Source organism: Heterodontus francisci, chromosome 44, assembly GCF_036365525.1.
Source record: "Heterodontus francisci isolate sHetFra1 chromosome 44, sHetFra1.hap1, whole genome shotgun sequence".
In the NCBI taxonomy this organism is placed as follows: Eukaryota; Metazoa; Chordata; class Chondrichthyes; order Heterodontiformes; family Heterodontidae; genus Heterodontus; species Heterodontus francisci.
Genome location: NC_090414.1, coordinates 20511096 through 20529302, shown reverse-complemented (window position 1 = coordinate 20529302; position 18207 = coordinate 20511096). Strand labels below are relative to the sequence as shown.

Below are 18207 nucleotides of genomic sequence, written 5' to 3'. Positions count from 1 at the left end.
GCGAGGGGGGGAATGTTACAGGGTGACGGGGGAATTAACGTGTGGGATAGTGATGAGAGTAACTACCGAGATTCCAGTTAAATAATAAATCTCTGGATTTAATACAACACGTATCAAGGGATACACACAATGAGCTTTCACTTTTCTCACAGTTCTGATCCCAGCCTGGTCCCACTGGGATCTGGGATTGGCGCGAAGCATGGCCCATATTTGGAGGAACTTTGTGAACCTGGGAGAGAGGGGAGAACCTGGTGGAGTTGGCAGAGGGAGGGTGGAGGGAGGAGGCAGAAGGGAGTAGGGGGGAGGATGGGCGTTTCAGTTGCCTCCGAGGAATTGCCGGAAAAACTCTCTGATGAGGGTGCAGCGTCCCCGATAAACCTCATTCAGGACCCCCTTCCTCTCGATGGTGAGACGCAGGTCACGAATCCGATGTCTCATTTGCTGTGTCAGGTTGTGTTGGTTTCCCAGATATTGCTGGTAATCTGGAATATTAACAGAGGGTCTGGGTTAGATACAGAGTAAAGCTCCCTCTACACTGTCCCCCATCAAACACTCCCAGGACAGGTACAGCACGGGGGTTAGATACAGAGTAAAGCTCCCTCTACACTGTCCCCCATCAAACACTCCCAGGACAGGTACAGTACGGGGGTTAGATACAGAGTAAAGCTCCCTCTACACTGTCCCCATCAAACACTCCCAGGACAGGTACAGCACGGGGGTTAGATACAGAGTAAAGCTCCCTCTACACTGTCCCCCATCAAACACTCCCAGGACAGGTACAGTACGGGGGTTAGATACAGAGTAAAGCTCCCTCTACACTGTCCCCCATCAAACACTCCCAGGACAGGTACAGCACGGGGTTAGATACAGAGTAAAGCTCCCTCTACACTGTCCCCATCAAACACTCCCAGGACAGGTACAGCACGGGGTTAGATACAGAGTAAAGCTCCCTCTACACTGTCCCCATCAAACACTCCCAGGACAGGTACAGTACGGGGGTTAGATACAGAGTAAAGCTCCCTCTACACTGTCCCCATCAAACACTCCCAGGACAGGTACAGTACGGGGGTTAGATACAGAGTAAAGCTCCCTCTACACTGTCCCCCATCAAACACTCCCAGGACAGGTACAGCACGGGGTTAGATACAGAGTAAAGCTCCCTCTACACTGTCCCCATCAAACACTCCCAGGACAGGTACAGTACGGGGGTTAGATACAGAGTAAAACTCCCTCTACACTGTCCGATGTGATTTGCTGTCCTGGTGTTTTCTCTCCCTCTCCGTTTCTCTTTTCCTCTTGAGATTAATTGACCTGTGCCCAGGAGGAATGTGTGTCCGACGTTAATGCTGACCGCAGGGGCTTCATGTGAACCCGGATGTCAGAGGTGAGAGGTCGGGGAGAGGCTCGCTCAGGTGTGGCTGGCCGCCTCAGATGATGTGCGAGGCCTGCGTGGTCGAATAGCCACAAAGGAACAGTCGCTTGTGTGAAGGTCCCTTTGTTGGATGCTGGGGGAAGGGGGGGGGGGGTGCAACTGGGCAGAGTGGGTAATGGGGCATTCGTGGTGCCAACTGCGTCTCCCGGAGTTGGTTCAGCAGCAGAGAGACCAGCTTCCGAGAACCCCTTTACTTGTCTCCCACCACTCCCCACGCCCGCGGGTCCCTCCGCCTCCCCGCCCCGCCTCCTCACCTTTAACAGATTCCTCCAAAATATGCAGCACCTCCTGTTCCATCGCAGTTATGAGTGGCAAAGGCAGCTGGAAAGCAAATGAACAGGGAGACCAGTGAGAGCTCAAGCACGCCCCCCAGAGGACACAGCGACTCTCGTCGTGAGCGGAGCTCCCCCTCCCCCCGGAGGCAGGAGGGCGCGGGGTTCGAGTCCCCCCGCCCACTCCAGAGACTCGAAACTCCAGGCCGACACTCCCAGTGCCCAGTACTGAGGGGGTGCCGCACTGCCGGAGGTGCCGTCTTTCGGGATGAGACGGGAGTTCTTGGGGGCCAATATTTATCCCTTGACCCAACATCGCGAAAAAACGATTGATCTGGGTCGTTATCACATTGCTGTTTGTGGGATCTTGCTGTGTGTTCCCCACATTACAACAGTGACGACGCTTCGAAGAAAGTACCCGATTGGCTGCGAGGGGGGCTGTGGGACGTCCCTGAGGCGGTGAAAGGCGCTACAGAAATGCAGGTCTGCTCTTGGGGAGGCACTTAGTTTCCGCTGCCGCGGTCGAATTTTGAGGCCTGTCTTCTGCTAATTTCTCAGCCTGTCGAGGGCGAAGAGATTCCCGTCGCCCCGGAGGAAGCGTCTGCCACAGGTTAAAGGATTTTTCTGAATAAAGAAATGACCTGAAGGGCCATTGGGGAAACGAGTGGCGTTTGTGTCGAGCCCTGTTAACATGCAGCTGGGACACAGGGACACCCAAAGCCCATAACAAACATGGACACCCGATGCCCACAACAAACATGGACACCCAATGCCCACAACAAACATGGACACTCGATGCCCACAACAAATATGGACACCCGATGCCCACAACAAACATGGACACTCAATGCCCACAACAAATATGGACACCCGATGCCCACAACAAACAGGGTTACTCAATGCCCACAACAAACAGGGACACTCAATGCCCATTACCAACATGGACACCTGATGCCCACAACAAACAGGGTCACTCAATGCCCACAACAAACATGGACACCCGATGCCCACAACAAACATGGACACCCGATGCCCACAACAAACAGGGTTACTCAATGCCCACAACAAACAGGGTTACTCAATGCCCATAACAAACATGGACACTCAATGCCCATAACATGGCGAGTGTGATAATGTTTTATATCCCTTTTCCTTGGCCTTGGGTCTTGCCTGTAGTTCAGGGTAACACGTTGCTCCACCCCGCCCCCACTCCTGATAACCAATAGAATCTTACCGTGGCCTTCATCTCCAGCTCATGCCTCTTGAGAAACTCTCTGTAAGATGTGTCCTGGATTCAGTGAAAAAGAGACAGAGAGAGAGAGCAGTCAGATTCAGGCCCTAACTCAGCAATCCTCCACGTGGAGGTGACCAAACTGGGCCGAGTGCCAGCTCCTGTACCCTCCCTGTCCTTCCCGGAGACTTGGGCTCATGTTGGGGGGGGGGGGGGGGGCAACAGTTCTATGGGCACCGGCCACCCACTCGTGCATCGGCTTTGACCTGACATGTGCTGCCTTGCTATTCGACCGCAGAAGGCATCACAAACTCACGCCATCCAACGCATAGGCTTTCCCCCAATGGCTGCCAGTCGGGAGTTGGATCAACACTCCCTCAGCTTTCCCATTAAAAAAAAAACTTCAAAAAGGTTCCCTTCCTTTAGATGTCAAAGTTTGTGGCAGTCTTTCAGTTTGACCGTGGGTCGGGGGGGGGGGGGGGTCCGTCACCTCCTCCCGGGGAGGGGGGGGTTTGTGAGGGTCGGAGGGGGGGCGGGGCGAGTGAGAACTGAGCCAGACTCACCTTCACCATCTGATCAAACTGAACGCGTTTCGATTGGCTCTTTTTCCATTTCCCCAACTGCCTCGAAAAGCTCCAGGCGGGAGCTAGGAGGAGACAGAACCAGGACAAATCAGTCCCTGATAAACAAGCGCCCATTTCAAAATCAGTCTATACCAACCGAGCTCCCATCCCGTAATCACTCTCCCATCCGAGAGCCCATCCCTAAATCAGTCCACAGTAACTGAGCACACATCCTGCAATCAGCCCATCGTAACCAAGCAGCCATCCCAAAATCAGTCCATAGTAACCCAGCACCCACCCTGAAATCAGTCCATAGTAACCGAGCACCCACCCTGAAATCAGTCCATAGTAACAGAGCACCCACCCTGAAATCAGTCCATAGTAACCGAGCACCCACCCTGAAATCAGTCCATAGTAACCGAGCACCCACCCTGAACTCAGTCCATAGTAACCCAGCACCCACCCTGAAATCAGCCCATAGTAACCGAGCACCCAGCCTGAAATCAGTCCATAGTAACCGAGCACCCAGCCTGAAATCAGCCCATCGTAACCGAGCACCCAGCCTGAAATCAGCCCATCGTAACCGAGCGCCCACCCTGAAATCAGCCCATAGTAACCGAGCACCCAGCCTGAAATCAGTCCATAGTAACCGAGCACACATCCTGCAATCAGCCCATCGTAACCAAGCAGCCATCCCAAAATCAGTCCATAGTAACCGAGCACCCACCCTGAAATCAGTCCAAAGTAACTGAGCACCCAGCCTGAAATCAGCCCATCGTAACCGAGCACCCACCCTGAAATCAGCCCATAGTAACAGAGCACCCAGCCTGAAATCAGTCCATAGTAACCGAGCACCCACCCTGAAAACAGCCCATAGTAACCGAGCAACGACCCTGAAATCAGCCCATCGTAACCGAGCACCCAGCCTGAAATCAGCCCAGAGTAACCGAGCACCCACCCTGAAAACAGCCCATCGTAACCCAGCACCCACCCTGAAAACAGCCCATAGTAACCGAGCACGCACCCTGAAATCGGTCCATAGTAACCGAGCACCCACCCTGAAATCGGTCCATAGTAACCGAGCACCCACCCTGAAATCGGTCCATAGTAACCGAGCACCCACCCTGAAATCAGTCCATAGTAACCGAGCACCCACCCTGAAATTAGCCCATAGTAACTGAGCACCCACCCTGAAATCAGTCCATAGTAACCGAGCACCCACCCTGAAATCAGTCCATAGTAACCGAGCACCCACCCTGAAATCGGTCCATAGTAACCGAGCACCCACCCTGAAATCAGTCCATAGTAACCGATCACCCACCCTGAAATCAGTCCATAGTAACCGAGCACCCACCCTGAAATCAGCCCATAGTAACCGAGCACCCACCCTGAAATCAGTCCATAGTAACCGAGCACCCACCCTGAAATCAGTCCATAGTAACCGAGCACCCACCCTGAAATCGGTCCATAGTAACTGAGCACCCACCCTGAAAATCAGTCCATAGTAACCGAGCAGCCATCCCAACATCAGTCCATAGTAACCGAGCACCCACCCTGAAATTAGCCCATAGTAACTGAGCACCCACCCTGAAATCAGTCCATAGTAACCGAGCACCCACCCTGAAATCAGTCCATAGTAACCGAGCACCCACCCTGAAATCGGTCCATAGTAACTGAGCACCCACCCTGAAATCAGTCCATAGTAACCGAGCACCCACCCTGAAATCGGTCCATAGTAACCGAGCACCCACCCTGAAATTAGCCCATAGTAACTGAGCACCCACCCTGAAATCAGTCCATAGTAACTGAGCACCCACCCTGAAATCAGTCCATAGTAACCGAGCACCCACCCTGAAATCAGTCCATAGTAACCGAGCACGCACCCTGAAATCAGTCCATAGTAACCGAGCACCCACCCTGAAAATCAGTCCATAGTAACCGAGCAGCCATCCCAACATCAGTCCATAGTAACCGAGCACCCACCCTGAAATTAGCCCATAGTAACTGAGCACCCACCCTGAAATCAGTCCATAGTAACCGAGCACCCACCCTGAAATCAGTCCATAGTAACCGAGCACCCACCCTAAAATCAGTCCATAGTAACCGAGCACCCACCCTGAAATTAGCCCATAGTAACCGAGCACCCACCCTGAAATCGGTCCATGGTAACCGAGCACCCACCCTGAAATCGGTCCATAGTAACCGAGCACCCACCCTGAAATCGGTCCATAGTAACCGAGCACCCACCCTGAAATCGGTCCATAGTAACCGAGCACCCACCCTGAAATTAGCCCATAGTAACTGAGCACCCACCCTGAAATCAGTCCATGGTAACCGAGCACCCACCCTGAAATCAGTCCATAGTAACCGAGCACCCACCCTGAAATCAGTCCATAGTAACCGAGCACCCACCCTGAAATCAGTCCATAGTAACCGAGCACCCACCCTGAAATCGGTCCATAGTAACCGAGCACCCACCCTGAAATCGGTCCATAGTAACCGAGCACCCACCCTGAAATCAGTCCATAGTAACCGAGCACCCACCCTGAAATCAGTCCATAGTAACCGAGCACCCACCCTGAAATCAGTCCATAGTAACCGAGCACCCACCCTGAAATCGGTCCATAGTAACCGAGCACCCACCCTGAAATCAGTCCATAGTAACCGAGCACCCAGCCTGAAAATCAGTCCATAGTAACCGAGCAGCCATCCCAACATCAGTCCATAGTAACCGAGCACCCACCCTGAAATCAGTCCATAGTAACCGAGCACCCACCCTGAAATCGGTCCATAGTAACCGAGCACCCACCCTGAAATCAGTCCATAGTAACCGAGCACCCAGCCTGAAATCAGTCCATAGTAACCGAGCAGCCATCCCAACATCAGTCCATAGTAACCGAGCACCCACCCTGAAATTAGTCCATAGTAACCGAGCACCCTGCCTGAAATTAGTCCATAGTAACTGAGCACCCACCCTGAAAATCAGTCCATAGTAACTGAGCACCCACCCTGAAATCAGTCCATAGTAACCAAGCACCCATCCCAAAATCAGTCCATAGTAACCGAGCACCCACCCTGAAAATCAGTCCATAGTAACTGAGCACCCACCCTGAAATCAGTCCATAGTAACCAAGCACCCATCCCAAAATCAGTCCATAGTAACCGAGCACCCAGCCTGAAATCAGTCCATAGTAACCGAGCAGCCATCCCAAAATCAGTCCATAGTAACCGAGCACCCAGCCTGCAATCAGCCCATAGTAACCAAGCACCCATCCCAAAATCAGTCCATAGTAACCGAGCACCCACCCTGAAAATCAGTCCATAGTAACTGAGCACCCACCCTGAAATCAGTCCATAGTAACCAAGCACCCATCCCAAAATCAGTCCATAGTAACCGAGCACCCAGCCTGAAATCAGTCCATAGTAACCGAGCACCCATCCCAAAATCAGTCCATAGTAACCGAGCACCCAGCCTGAAATCAGTCCATAGTAACCGAGCAGCCATCCCAAAATCAGTCCATAGTAACCGAGCACCCAGCCTGCAATCAGCCCATAGTAACCGAGCACCCACCCTGAAAATCAGTCCATAATAACTGAGCACGCTCCCTGAAATCAGTCCATAGTAACCAAGCACCCATCCCAAAATCAGTCCATAGTAACCGAGCACCCAGCCTGCAATCAGCCCATAGTAACCAAGCAGCCATCCCAAAATCAGTCCATAGTAACCGAGCACCCAGCCTGCAATCAGCCCATAGTAACCAAGCAGCCATCCCAAAATCAGTCCATAGTAACCGAGCACCCAGCCTGCAATCAGCCCATAGTAACCAAGCAGCCATCCCAAAATCAGTCCATAGTAACCGAGCACCCAGCCTGCAATCAGCCCATAGTAACCAAGCAGCCATCCCAAAATCAGTCCATAGTAACCGAGCACCCATCCTGAAATCTGTCCATAGTAACTGAGCACCCACCCTGAAATCAGTCCATAGTAACCAAGCAGCCATCCCAAAATCAGTCCATAGTAACCGAGCACCCAGCCTGCAATCAGCCCATAGTAACCAAGCAGCCATCCCAAAATCAGTCCATAGTAACCGAGCACCCACCCTGAAATCTGTCCATAGTAACCGAGCACCCACCCTGAAAATAAGTCCATAGTAACCAAGCACCCATCCCAAAATCAGTCCATAGTAACAGAGCACCCAGCCTGAAATCAGCCCAGAGTAACCGAGCACCCACCCTGAAAACAGCCCATCGTAACCCAGCACCCACCCTGAAAACAGCCCATAGTAACCGAGCACGCACCCTGAAATCGGTCCATAGTAACCGAGCACCCACCCTGAAATCAGCCCATAGTAACCAAGCAGCCATCCCAAAATCAGTCCATAGTAACCGAGCACCCACCCTGAAATCTGTCCATAGTAACCGAGCACCCACCCTGAAAACAGCCCATAGTAACCGAGCAACGACCCTGAAATCAGCCCATCGTAACCGAGCACCCAGCCTGAAATCAGCCCAGAGTAACCGAGCACCCACCCTGAAAACAGCCCATCGTAACCCAGCACCCACCCTGAAAACAGCCCATAGTAACCGAGCACGCACCCTGAAATCGGTCCATAGTAACCGAGCACCCACCCTGAAATCGGTCCATAGTAACCGAGCACCCACCCTGAAATCGGTCCATAGTAACCGAGCACCCACCCTGAAATCAGTCCATAGTAACCGAGCACCCACCCTGAAATTAGCCCATAGTAACTGAGCACCCACCCTGAAATCAGTCCATAGTAACCGAGCACCCACCTGAAATCAGTCCATAGTAACCGAGCACCCACCCTGAAATCGGTCCATAGTAACTGAGCACCCACCCTGAAATCAGTCCATAGTAACCGATCACCCACCCTGAAATCAGTCCATAGTAACCGAGCACCCACCCTGAAATCAGCCCATAGTAACCGAGCACCCACCCTGAAATCAGTCCATAGTAACCGAGCACCCACCCTGAAATCAGTCCATAGTAACCGAGCACCCACCCTGAAATCGGTCCATAGTAACTGAGCACCCACCCTGAAAATCAGTCCATAGTAACCGAGCAGCCATCCCAACATCAGTCCATAGTAACCGAGCAGCCATCCCAACATCAGTCCATAGTAACCGAGCACCCACCCTGAAATTAGCCCATAGTAACTGAGCACCCACCCTGAAATCAGTCCATAGTAACCGAGCACCCACCCTGAAATCAGTCCATAGTAACCGAGCACCCACCCTGAAATCGGTCCATAGTAACTGAGCACCCACCCTGAAATCAGTCCATAGTAACCGAGCACCCACCCTGAAATCGGTCCATAGTAACCGAGCACCCACCCTGAAATTAGCCCATAGTAACTGAGCACCCACCCTGAAATCAGTCCATAGTAACTGAGCACCCACCCTGAAATCAGTCCATAGTAACCGAGCACCCACCCTGAAATCAGTCCATAGTAACCGAGCACCCACTCTGAAATCAGTCCATAGTAACCGAGCACCCACCCTGAAAATCAGTCCATAGTAACCGAGCAGCCATCCCAACATCAGTCCATAGTAACCGAGCACCCACCCTGAAATTAGCCCATAGTAACTGAGCACCCACCCTGAAATCAGTCCATAGTAACCGAGCACCCACCCTGAAATCAGTCCATAGTAACCGAGCACCCACCCTAAAATCAGTCCATAGTAACCGAGCACCCACCCTGAAATTAGCCCATAGTAACTGAGCACCCACCCTGAAATCAGTCCATGGTAACCGAGCACCCACCCTGAAATCGGTCCATAGTAACCGAGCACCCACCCTGAAATCGGTCCATAGTAACCGAGCACCCACCCTGAAATCGGTCCATAGTAACCGAGCACCCACCCTGAAATTAGCCCATAGTAACTGAGCACCCACCCTGAAATCAGTCCATGGTAACCGAGCACCCACCCTGAAATCAGTCCATAGTAACCGAGCACCCACCCTGAAATCAGTCCATAGTAACCGAGCACCCACCCTGAAATCAGCCCATAGTAACCGAGCACCCACCCTGAAATCAGTCCATAGTAACCGAGCACCCACCCTGAAATCAGTCCATAGTAACCGAGCACCCACCCTGAAATCAGTCCATAGTAACCGAGCACCCACCCTGAAATCGGTCCATAGTAACCGAGCACCCACCCTGAAATCAGTCCATAGTAACCGAGCACCCACCCTGAAATCAGTCCATAGTAACCGAGCACCCACCCTGAAATCAGTCCATAGTAACCGAGCACCCACCCTGAAATCAGTCCATAGTAACCGAGCACCCAGACTGAAAATCAGTCCATAGTAACCGAGCAGCCATCCCAACATCAGTCCATAGTAACCGAGCACCCACCCTGAAATCAGTCCATAGTAACCGAGCACCCACCCTGAAATCGGTCCATAGTAACCGAGCACCCACCCTGAAATCAGTCCATAGTAACCGAGCACCCAGCCTGAAATCAGTCCATAGTAACCGAGCAGCCATCCCAACATCAGTCCATAGTAACCGAGCACCCACCCTGAAATTAGTCCATAGTAACCGAGCACCCTGCCTGAAATTAGTCCATAGTAACTGAGCACCCACCCTGAAAATCAGTCCATAGTAACTGAGCACCCACCCTGAAATCAGTCCATAGTAACCAAGCACCCATCCCAAAATCAGTCCATAGTAACCGAGCACCCACCCTGAAAATCAGTCCATAGTAACTGAGCACCCACCCTGAAATCAGTCCATAGTAACCAAGCACCCATCCCAAAATCAGTCCATAGTAACCGAGCACCCAGCCTGAAATCAGTCCATAGTAACCGAGCACCCAGCCTGAAATCAGTCCATAGTAACCGAGCACCCACCCTGAAAATCAGTCCATAATAACTGAGCACGCTCCCTGAAATCAGTCCATAGTAACCAAGCACCCATCCCAAAATCAGTCCATAGTAACCGAGCACCCAGCCTGCAATCAGCCCATAGTAACCAAGCAGCCATCCCAAAATCAGTCCATAGTAACCGAGCACCCAGCCTGCAATCAGCCCATAGTAACCAAGCAGCCATCCCAAAATCAGTCCATAGTAACCGAGCACCCAGCCTGCAATCAGCCCATAGTAACCAAGCAGCCATCCCAAAATCAGTCCATAGTAACCGAGCACCCATCCTGAAATCTGTCCATAGTAACTGAGCACCCACCCTGAAATCAGTCCATAGTAACCAAGCAGCCATCCCAAAATCAGTCCATAGTAACCGAGCACCCAGCCTGCAATCAGCCCATAGTAACCAAGCAGCCATCCCAAAATCAGTCCATAGTAACCGAGCACCCACCCTGAAATCTGTCCATAGTAACCGAGCACCCACCCTGAAAATAAGTCCATAGTAACCAAGCACCCATCCCAAAATCAGTCCATAGTAACAGAGCACCCACCCTGAAATCAGTCCATAGTAACCAAGCACCCATCCCAAAATCAGTGCATAGTAACCGAGCACCCAGCCTGAAATCAGTCCATAGTAACCAAGCACCCATCCCAAAATCAGTCCATAGTAACCGAGCACCCAGCCTGCAATCAGCCCATAGTAACCAAGCAGCCATCCCAAAATCAGTCCATAGTAACCGAGCACCCAGCCTGCAATCAGCCCATAGTAACCAAGCACCCATCCCAAAATCAGTCCATAGTAACCGAGCACCCAGCCTGCAATCAGCCCATAGTAACCAAGCAGCCATCCCAAAATCAGTCCATAGTAACCGAGCACCCATCCTGAAATCTGTCCATAGTAACCGAGCACCCACCCTGAAAATAAGTCCATAGTAACCAAGCAGCCATCCCAAAATCAGTCCATAGTAACTGAGCACCCAGCCTGCAATCAGCCCATAGTAACCAAGCAGCCATCACAAAATCAGTCCATAGTAACCGAGCACCCAGCCTGAAATCAGTCCATAGCAACCGAGCAGCCATCCCAAAATCAGTGCATAGTAACCGAGCACCCACCCTGAAAATAAGTCCATAGTAACCGAGCACCCACCCTGAAAATCAGTCCATAGTAACCGAGCACCCACCCTGAAATCTGTCCATAGTTACCGAGCACCCATCCTGAAATCTGTCCATCGTAACCAAGCGTCAAGCTGAAATCAGTCTATATCAAACGAGTGCCTGTCCCAAAAATCAGTCCATCGTAACAGAGCGCCCAGCCCCAAAATCAGTAAATCAGTCTATACCAACCGATCCATGATTGCATGATTCTCGGTTGAAGGGGGTAGGGAGGAAGGGGTTCATGGTTTTTTGGGGGTGGGGGTCTCCACAGGATCGGTGGGTGGGGGGGGCGCGGCATGGTGGGAGGGGGGAGTCCTGACGCGCGGGACCTCCCGTCGCGCGGCGCCTGAAACTGGCGTCCGGTCCCCAAACATCACTGTGCGGTGTCACCGAGGCGCAGAGGGTTACCTTCACCCTCAGTCTGTGCACCTCCACTCCCCCTCCTCATGTCGAACAACCCACCCCGCTCCCATCCCCGCAGCACAACACTCCAGACAATCAAACAGCACAAAGCGAGACCGCTCAGCCCGTCGCGGCAGTGCCAGCCCCTTTGAAAAGCCTCGCCCGCTAACGCTGCCAAGGAAATTTGAAGCATCCCTCACCTTTGTCCCTCGACTCATCCTGTAGGGAAAGAAAACGAGAGGGGATTAGAACACCTCGCCCTCGAGTGGCTGCCACCTTCAGCCACCTCGCCTGTAACTCCCTCTACACTGTCCCCCATCGAACACTCCCCGGGGGGGCAGGAGCAGCACCCAAGATTCCGGTTAAAATGCTGAGCTTCACACAGCGAATACCAGATGGAGTTTGCGTATCGGTTTCAGTTCCTTTCAACGCTTCTGCATAAAGCCCGGCCCCACCTCCAGCGTTGCTATGGGCGACAGGTGAGGCCTTCGCCAATTTAAGTCCGCCCGAAAGCCTGCGCTTTCGAGGTCGAGGGTTCGAATCCCCCTCCAGACAGGCTAGCCCATAATCCGGGCGGACACGCCCTGTGCCAGTACTGGGGGAGTGAGGGGTGCGAATGTTGCCCAGGTCTTGCTGCATTTCTACATGGACTGCTTCAGTACCTGAGGAGTCGCGAATGGTGCTGAACATTGTGCAATCATCAGCGAACATCCCCACTTCTGACCTTATGATTGAAGGAAGGTCATTGATGAAGCAGCTGAAGATGGTTGGACAAGTCATGCAACCTGAGCCACTTGTTGGGGGGGGGGGGTCGGGGGTCAGGGGTCGGGGGAAAGGATGCTCCAATTTACTACCCCTCCACCCCCACCCTCTCTCTCCCATCCCTCCCCTTCCCCCTCCCTCACACCTCATTTTCTCCCTTGCTGTCATCACCCTCCTCCTTCTCCCTCCCTTCACTCTCCGACCGCCCCCTCCTTCTCCCTCCACGGCTGCCTCTTCCCTCCCTCTCCTCCGATACTCTGACTCTGCCCGCTGATGTTCTCCCTACCTGTGACTCGATGCCCGATCTCTTCAGAAACCTCGAGCTCAAATAGCTGTGAGCGGAGTGTTCACTTGACTCACTTGTACTGACAGGTGGGAGAGAGAGAAAGGACAACATGGTAGAAGCAGTCATTGATGGATTCAATGGGCACCAGACAGCAAACACCGACTCTCACTGGGGTACGGGTCCCACACACACTGACTCTCACTGGGGTACGGGTCCCACACACACTGACTCTCACTGGGGTACGGGTTCCACACACACTGACTCTCACTGGGGTACGGGTCCCACACACACTGACTCTCACTGGGGTCCGGGTCCCACACACACTGACTCTCACTGGGGTACGGGTCCCACACACACTGACTCTCACTGCGGTACGGGTCCCACACACACTGACTCTCACTGGGGTACTGGTCCCACACACACTGACTCTCACTGGGGTACGGGTCCCACACACACTGACTCTCACTGGGGTACGGGTCCCACACACACTGACTCTCACTGGGGTCCGGGTCCCACACACACTGACTCTCACTGGGGTACGGGTCCCACACACACTGACTCTCACTGGGGTCCGGGTCCCACACACACTGACTCTCACTGGGGTCCGGGTCCCACACACACTGACTCTCACTGGGGTCCGGGTCCCACACACACTGACTCTCACTGGGGTCCGGGTCCCACACACACTGACTCTCACTGGGGTACGGGTCCCACACCCACTGACTCTCACTGGGGTACGGGTCCCACACACACTGACTCTCACTGGAGTACGGGTCCCACACCCACTGACTCTCACTGGAGTACGGGTCCCACACCCACTGACTCTCACTGGGGTACGGGTCCCACACCCACTGACTCTCACTGGGGTACGGGTTCCACACACACTGACTCTCACTGGGGTACGAGTCCCACACACACTGACTCTCACTGGGGTAGGAGTCCCACACACACTGACTCTCACTGGGGTACGGGTCCCACACACACTGACTCTCACTGGGGTACGGGTCCCACACACACTGACTCTCACTGGGGTACGGGTCCCACACACACTGACTCTCACTGGGGTACGGGTCCCACACACACTGACTCTCACTGGGGTACGGGTCCCACACACACTGACTCTCACTGGGGTACGGGTCCCACACACACTGACTCTCACTGGGGTAAGGGTCCCACACACACTGACTCTCACTGGGGTACGAGTCCCACACACACTGACTCTCACTGGGGTACGGGTCCCACACACACTGACTCTCACTGGGGTACGAGTCCCACACACACTGACTCTCACTGGGGTACGGGTCCCACACACACTGACACTCACTGGGGTACAGGTCCCACACACACTGACTCTCACTGGGGTACGGGTCCCACACACACTGACTCTCACTGGGGTACGAGTCCCACACACACTGACTCTCACTGGGGTACGAGTCCCACACACACTGACTCTCACTGGGGTACGAGTCCCACACACACTGACTCTCACTGGGGTACGAGTCCCACACACACTGACTCTCACTGGGGTACGAGTCCCACACACACTGACTCTCACTGGGGTACGGGTCCCACACTGACTGACCCTCACCCAAACTGATGCTCGACATCAATTGAGAATCGGATTGCGATGCCTCACCAGGTCGAATAGCCTGCTGCCACTCAGGCTTGGATTCTTCCCGTCGTTGCGCCCCCCCCCCAACCCCAGTGCAGCAAGGCTTCTGCACACACTCTGTTCCTCTCAGGGCTGACTCCATCCCTCTCGCCCTAGGTATGAACGTGGGCGGCTGGGTCAATGGAGAGGGATGGGGCTGACTCCTCTCCCTGCCAACCCTGGGGGATAGCACTCGCCTTTTTCCTTGCTGGAATGCTGCCGGAGAATCTGGGGCTCAGGGGCTGGGCAGGGATACCAGGGAGCAGGAGCCGTGAGTACAAGTGTGGGGTGGCAGCAATGAAGACGAACAGCAGCCGCAGAAGGCACAGATTAGAAACTGTCGGATTGCTGGGAAGGGGAGGGCAGGAGGTTTTGCCCCTCCTCTCCCCGCTCCCACCAGTACCCAGCAGAGTGGCTGGCCATTACAGGGTGGGATCGGTTCACAGAGATTAAATGAGACAGCACTTTGCCAGCAGAAAGTCACTGACAGACCCAGTTACTTTCTCACCTGGTGTGATGTTTCTGATTCTGCTGGTCCATCGCCTGCAAGTTCGACACAGATGCTTAACAGCAGGGTCGGAGAGCCTCGGTGGGAGTGGACCCCAGGGAAAATCGGTTAAACCAACGCGGCCCCACCACAATTGTGAGAGATGATGTGTCGTTGGGCTGTTTGTGTTTGAAGTGGAGAGGACAGTCAGTTTGAAACGGAGTCTGTGATCTAACAAAGCCTGGGAATTCCAACACTGTCCCCCATCAAACACTCCCAGGACAGGTACAGCACGGGGTTAGATACAGAGTAAAGCTCCCTCTACACTGTCCCCATCAAACACACCCAGGACAGGTACAGCACGGGGTTAGATACAGAGTAAAGCTCCCTCTACACTGTCCCCATCAAACACACCCAGGACAGGTACAGCACGGGGTTAGATACAGAGTAAAGCTCCCTCTACACTGTCCCCATCAAACACACCCAGGACAGGTACAGCACGGGGTTAGATACAGAGTAAAGCTCCCTCTACACTGTCCCCATCAAACACACCCAGGACAGGTACAGCACGGGGTTAGATACAGAGTAAAGCTCCCTCTACACTGTCCCCATCAAACACTCCCAGGACAGGTACAGCTGCTCATCGGACCCAGGCCCCGAAACCCGCCTCGGGAGCCGGTCCCACACAACCCGAGCCGCCTCTCGGAAATGCCCTCCGTGCCATTCCAATCGGCACGGAGGGGTTTCCTGTACGGGCTGCTCCTGCACACTCTCCACTTCCTCGCCCTCGTCAGCCGGCCGGACACGCCCTGGCGGTCCGTGTTGCCATCTGGCAGCAAGGGGAAACCCCAATGGAGGTCTCTCTACGCGGGAGTCTTCCCCCTTTACATCGGGGACCTGGGGTGGAGGGTGCTGCACAGAGCAGTCCCGTGCAATAGGCTTTTAAGTAGGTTCACGGACTCCCAGGCCACCTGTACTTTCTGCGGCCTGGACGAGTCCGTGTTCCACATTTATACGGAGTGTGCGAGGTTGCAGCCCCTATTTGAGTATCTGAAGGGGCCGCTCCTCAAATTCTGGCTGCATTTCAGTCCCACGCTCCTGATCTTTGGGCACCCAGTGCGGAGGGGCTTGGGCCGGGAGGAGGATCTCCTCGTCGGTCTGCTCCTGGGCCTGGCCAAGGTGGCAATTCACAGGTCCAGGTTGCGGGCCGTCGTGGGGTCCGTCCTCCCCGATTGCCTGCCCCTCTTCCGCGGTTACGTTCGCGCCCGGTTGTCCCTGGAAAAGGAGCATGCGGTGTCCGCCGGTACGCTTGAGGCCTTCCGCGACCGGTGGGCACCGCAGGGACTGGAGTGCATTGTCGACGCCGAGAATGGCATTTTAATTTGGGTTTTTTGTTTATTTATCTGGTTTTAATAAAGTTATTTTAAATATATAAGTGTGTATATAAAGGGGGCCTGAGGAATAAAGGCCCCCTCGACATAAAAAATATATAAAAGGGGCCTGAGGTATAAAGGCCACTAAAAAAAAACAGGGTTAGATACAGAGTAAAGTTCCCTCTGCACTGTCCCCATCAAACACTCCCAGGACAGGTACAGTACGGGGTTAGATACAGAGTAAAGCTCCCTTTACCAGGGTGCAGTTGGTGACCCAGTTCCCCCTAGCAAGTCCCAGTTATCAGGCACAATTCGGGGGGAGGATTGGAGGGACCTGCATTCACTCAGTTTGTCAATACACAGAGGATATACTGTGGCTCCGACAGTTAGACATCATTTTCAGCATTCATCAGCATGGATTTTGCAGAATTGGCTGCACATTTTCCAAACTTTACAATCGCAGCATTCAAAATTAATTCATAGCTGGTGTTTCTGAGAGGTAATGGTTCCTGCAGTCTTTTATCTTGTCTGTCACTGTCTCTATCTCTCTGTCGCTGTCTGTTGTGCTCTCTCTCTGTCTCTCTCTTTCTGTTGCTTTCTCTCTCTGTCTGTCGCTTTCTCTCTCTGTCTGTTGCTATATTTGTGTCGCTGTCTCTGTCTCTCCCTCTCTGTCTGTCGCTGTCTCCCTCGCTTTCTGGCTTTCTCTCCCTCTCTCTGTCAGTCGCTGTCTCTCCCTGTCTGTCGCTGTCTCTCTCTCTGTCTCCCTCGCTCGCTCCCTCTCTGTCTCCCTCGCTCTCTGTCTCTCTCTCTCCCTCGGTCTGTCTCTCCCTCTGTCTGTCGCTGTCTCTCTCTCTCTGTCTCCCTCGCTCGCTTCCTCTCTGTCTCTCTGTCTGTCTGGTCTCTCCCTCTCCCTGCCTGGTCACTCTCTGTCTGGTCTCTCCCTGGCTGTCTCTCCCTGTCTGGTCTCTCTCTCTCCCTGCCTGGTCTCTCTCTGTCTCCACACTGTATTTCCAGTTCTTTCTGATTTTTCTGTGACATTTCAGTCTCCAGCCTCTGGAGCTCGGGACCTCAAACACATCCTGGTATTTCAGTCTCACTCTGCGCTGGGTGATGTTGGGATTTATATGACACTGGGACAGACTTACAGCAGTTCAAGTTTTATTTCAAATGGGTTCATTCCAAAATTCCTTTTGTCCGAGAGATTTGTGAAAAAGGCCTCGAAAAGTCAGTCAACACAAAACAATTGGCTTGAACATGGGGTACGATCAAATGCTTAACAACTGACCACCCACCCCCCCCACCCCCGAGACCAGTAGATAACCTTCTCGTGTAGCCAGGCTACTCAGATCCTGAGATACCACGACTAGACTCAGTACCCAGGATTACAGGGCAGCGGGAGGTAAAGTAGCTCTACGTGTGTCCAACTGGATGACCATGTAGTGACCACACGCACCTCGCCTGGATGGAAAGTGCAGCATAGCCCACGATGCCCCATGCAGTCGAATAGCTCCCCCAATAAGGAGGCGGAGGAATGTCCGTTGCTGGAGCTCCTGATGTGTGGGAGGGGGGGGGGGGTGCGGTTGGTGATCCCGGGACCTTCCTTCTGTGGGAATCTGCGCCCTGGGGAGGGGAGGGGGCTACATCAATGGCACTCGCGACATCCTCGTGCCTCGGTCAAAGTCGGAGCTACGATACACCTCTGGC

General features: G+C 53.6%; 1 protein-coding gene across 1 annotated transcript; it reads right to left on the bottom strand.

Moving 5' to 3' along the window:
- Positions 1-219: 219 nt before the first annotated feature.
- On the bottom strand, positions 220-17998 carry LOC137355996 (uncharacterized). Its single transcript, XM_068021696.1, has 8 exons — positions 17890-17998; positions 15152-15206; positions 12993-13071; positions 12145-12163; positions 3499-3581; positions 2939-2992; positions 1687-1753; positions 220-482 (listed from the first exon to the last, which is right to left on the bottom strand). The coding sequence occupies exons 1-8, from the start codon at positions 17996-17998 to the stop codon at positions 316-318; spliced, it is 633 nt and encodes a 210-aa protein (XP_067877797.1). The 3' UTR covers positions 220-315.
- Positions 17999-18207: the final 209 nt, after the last annotated feature.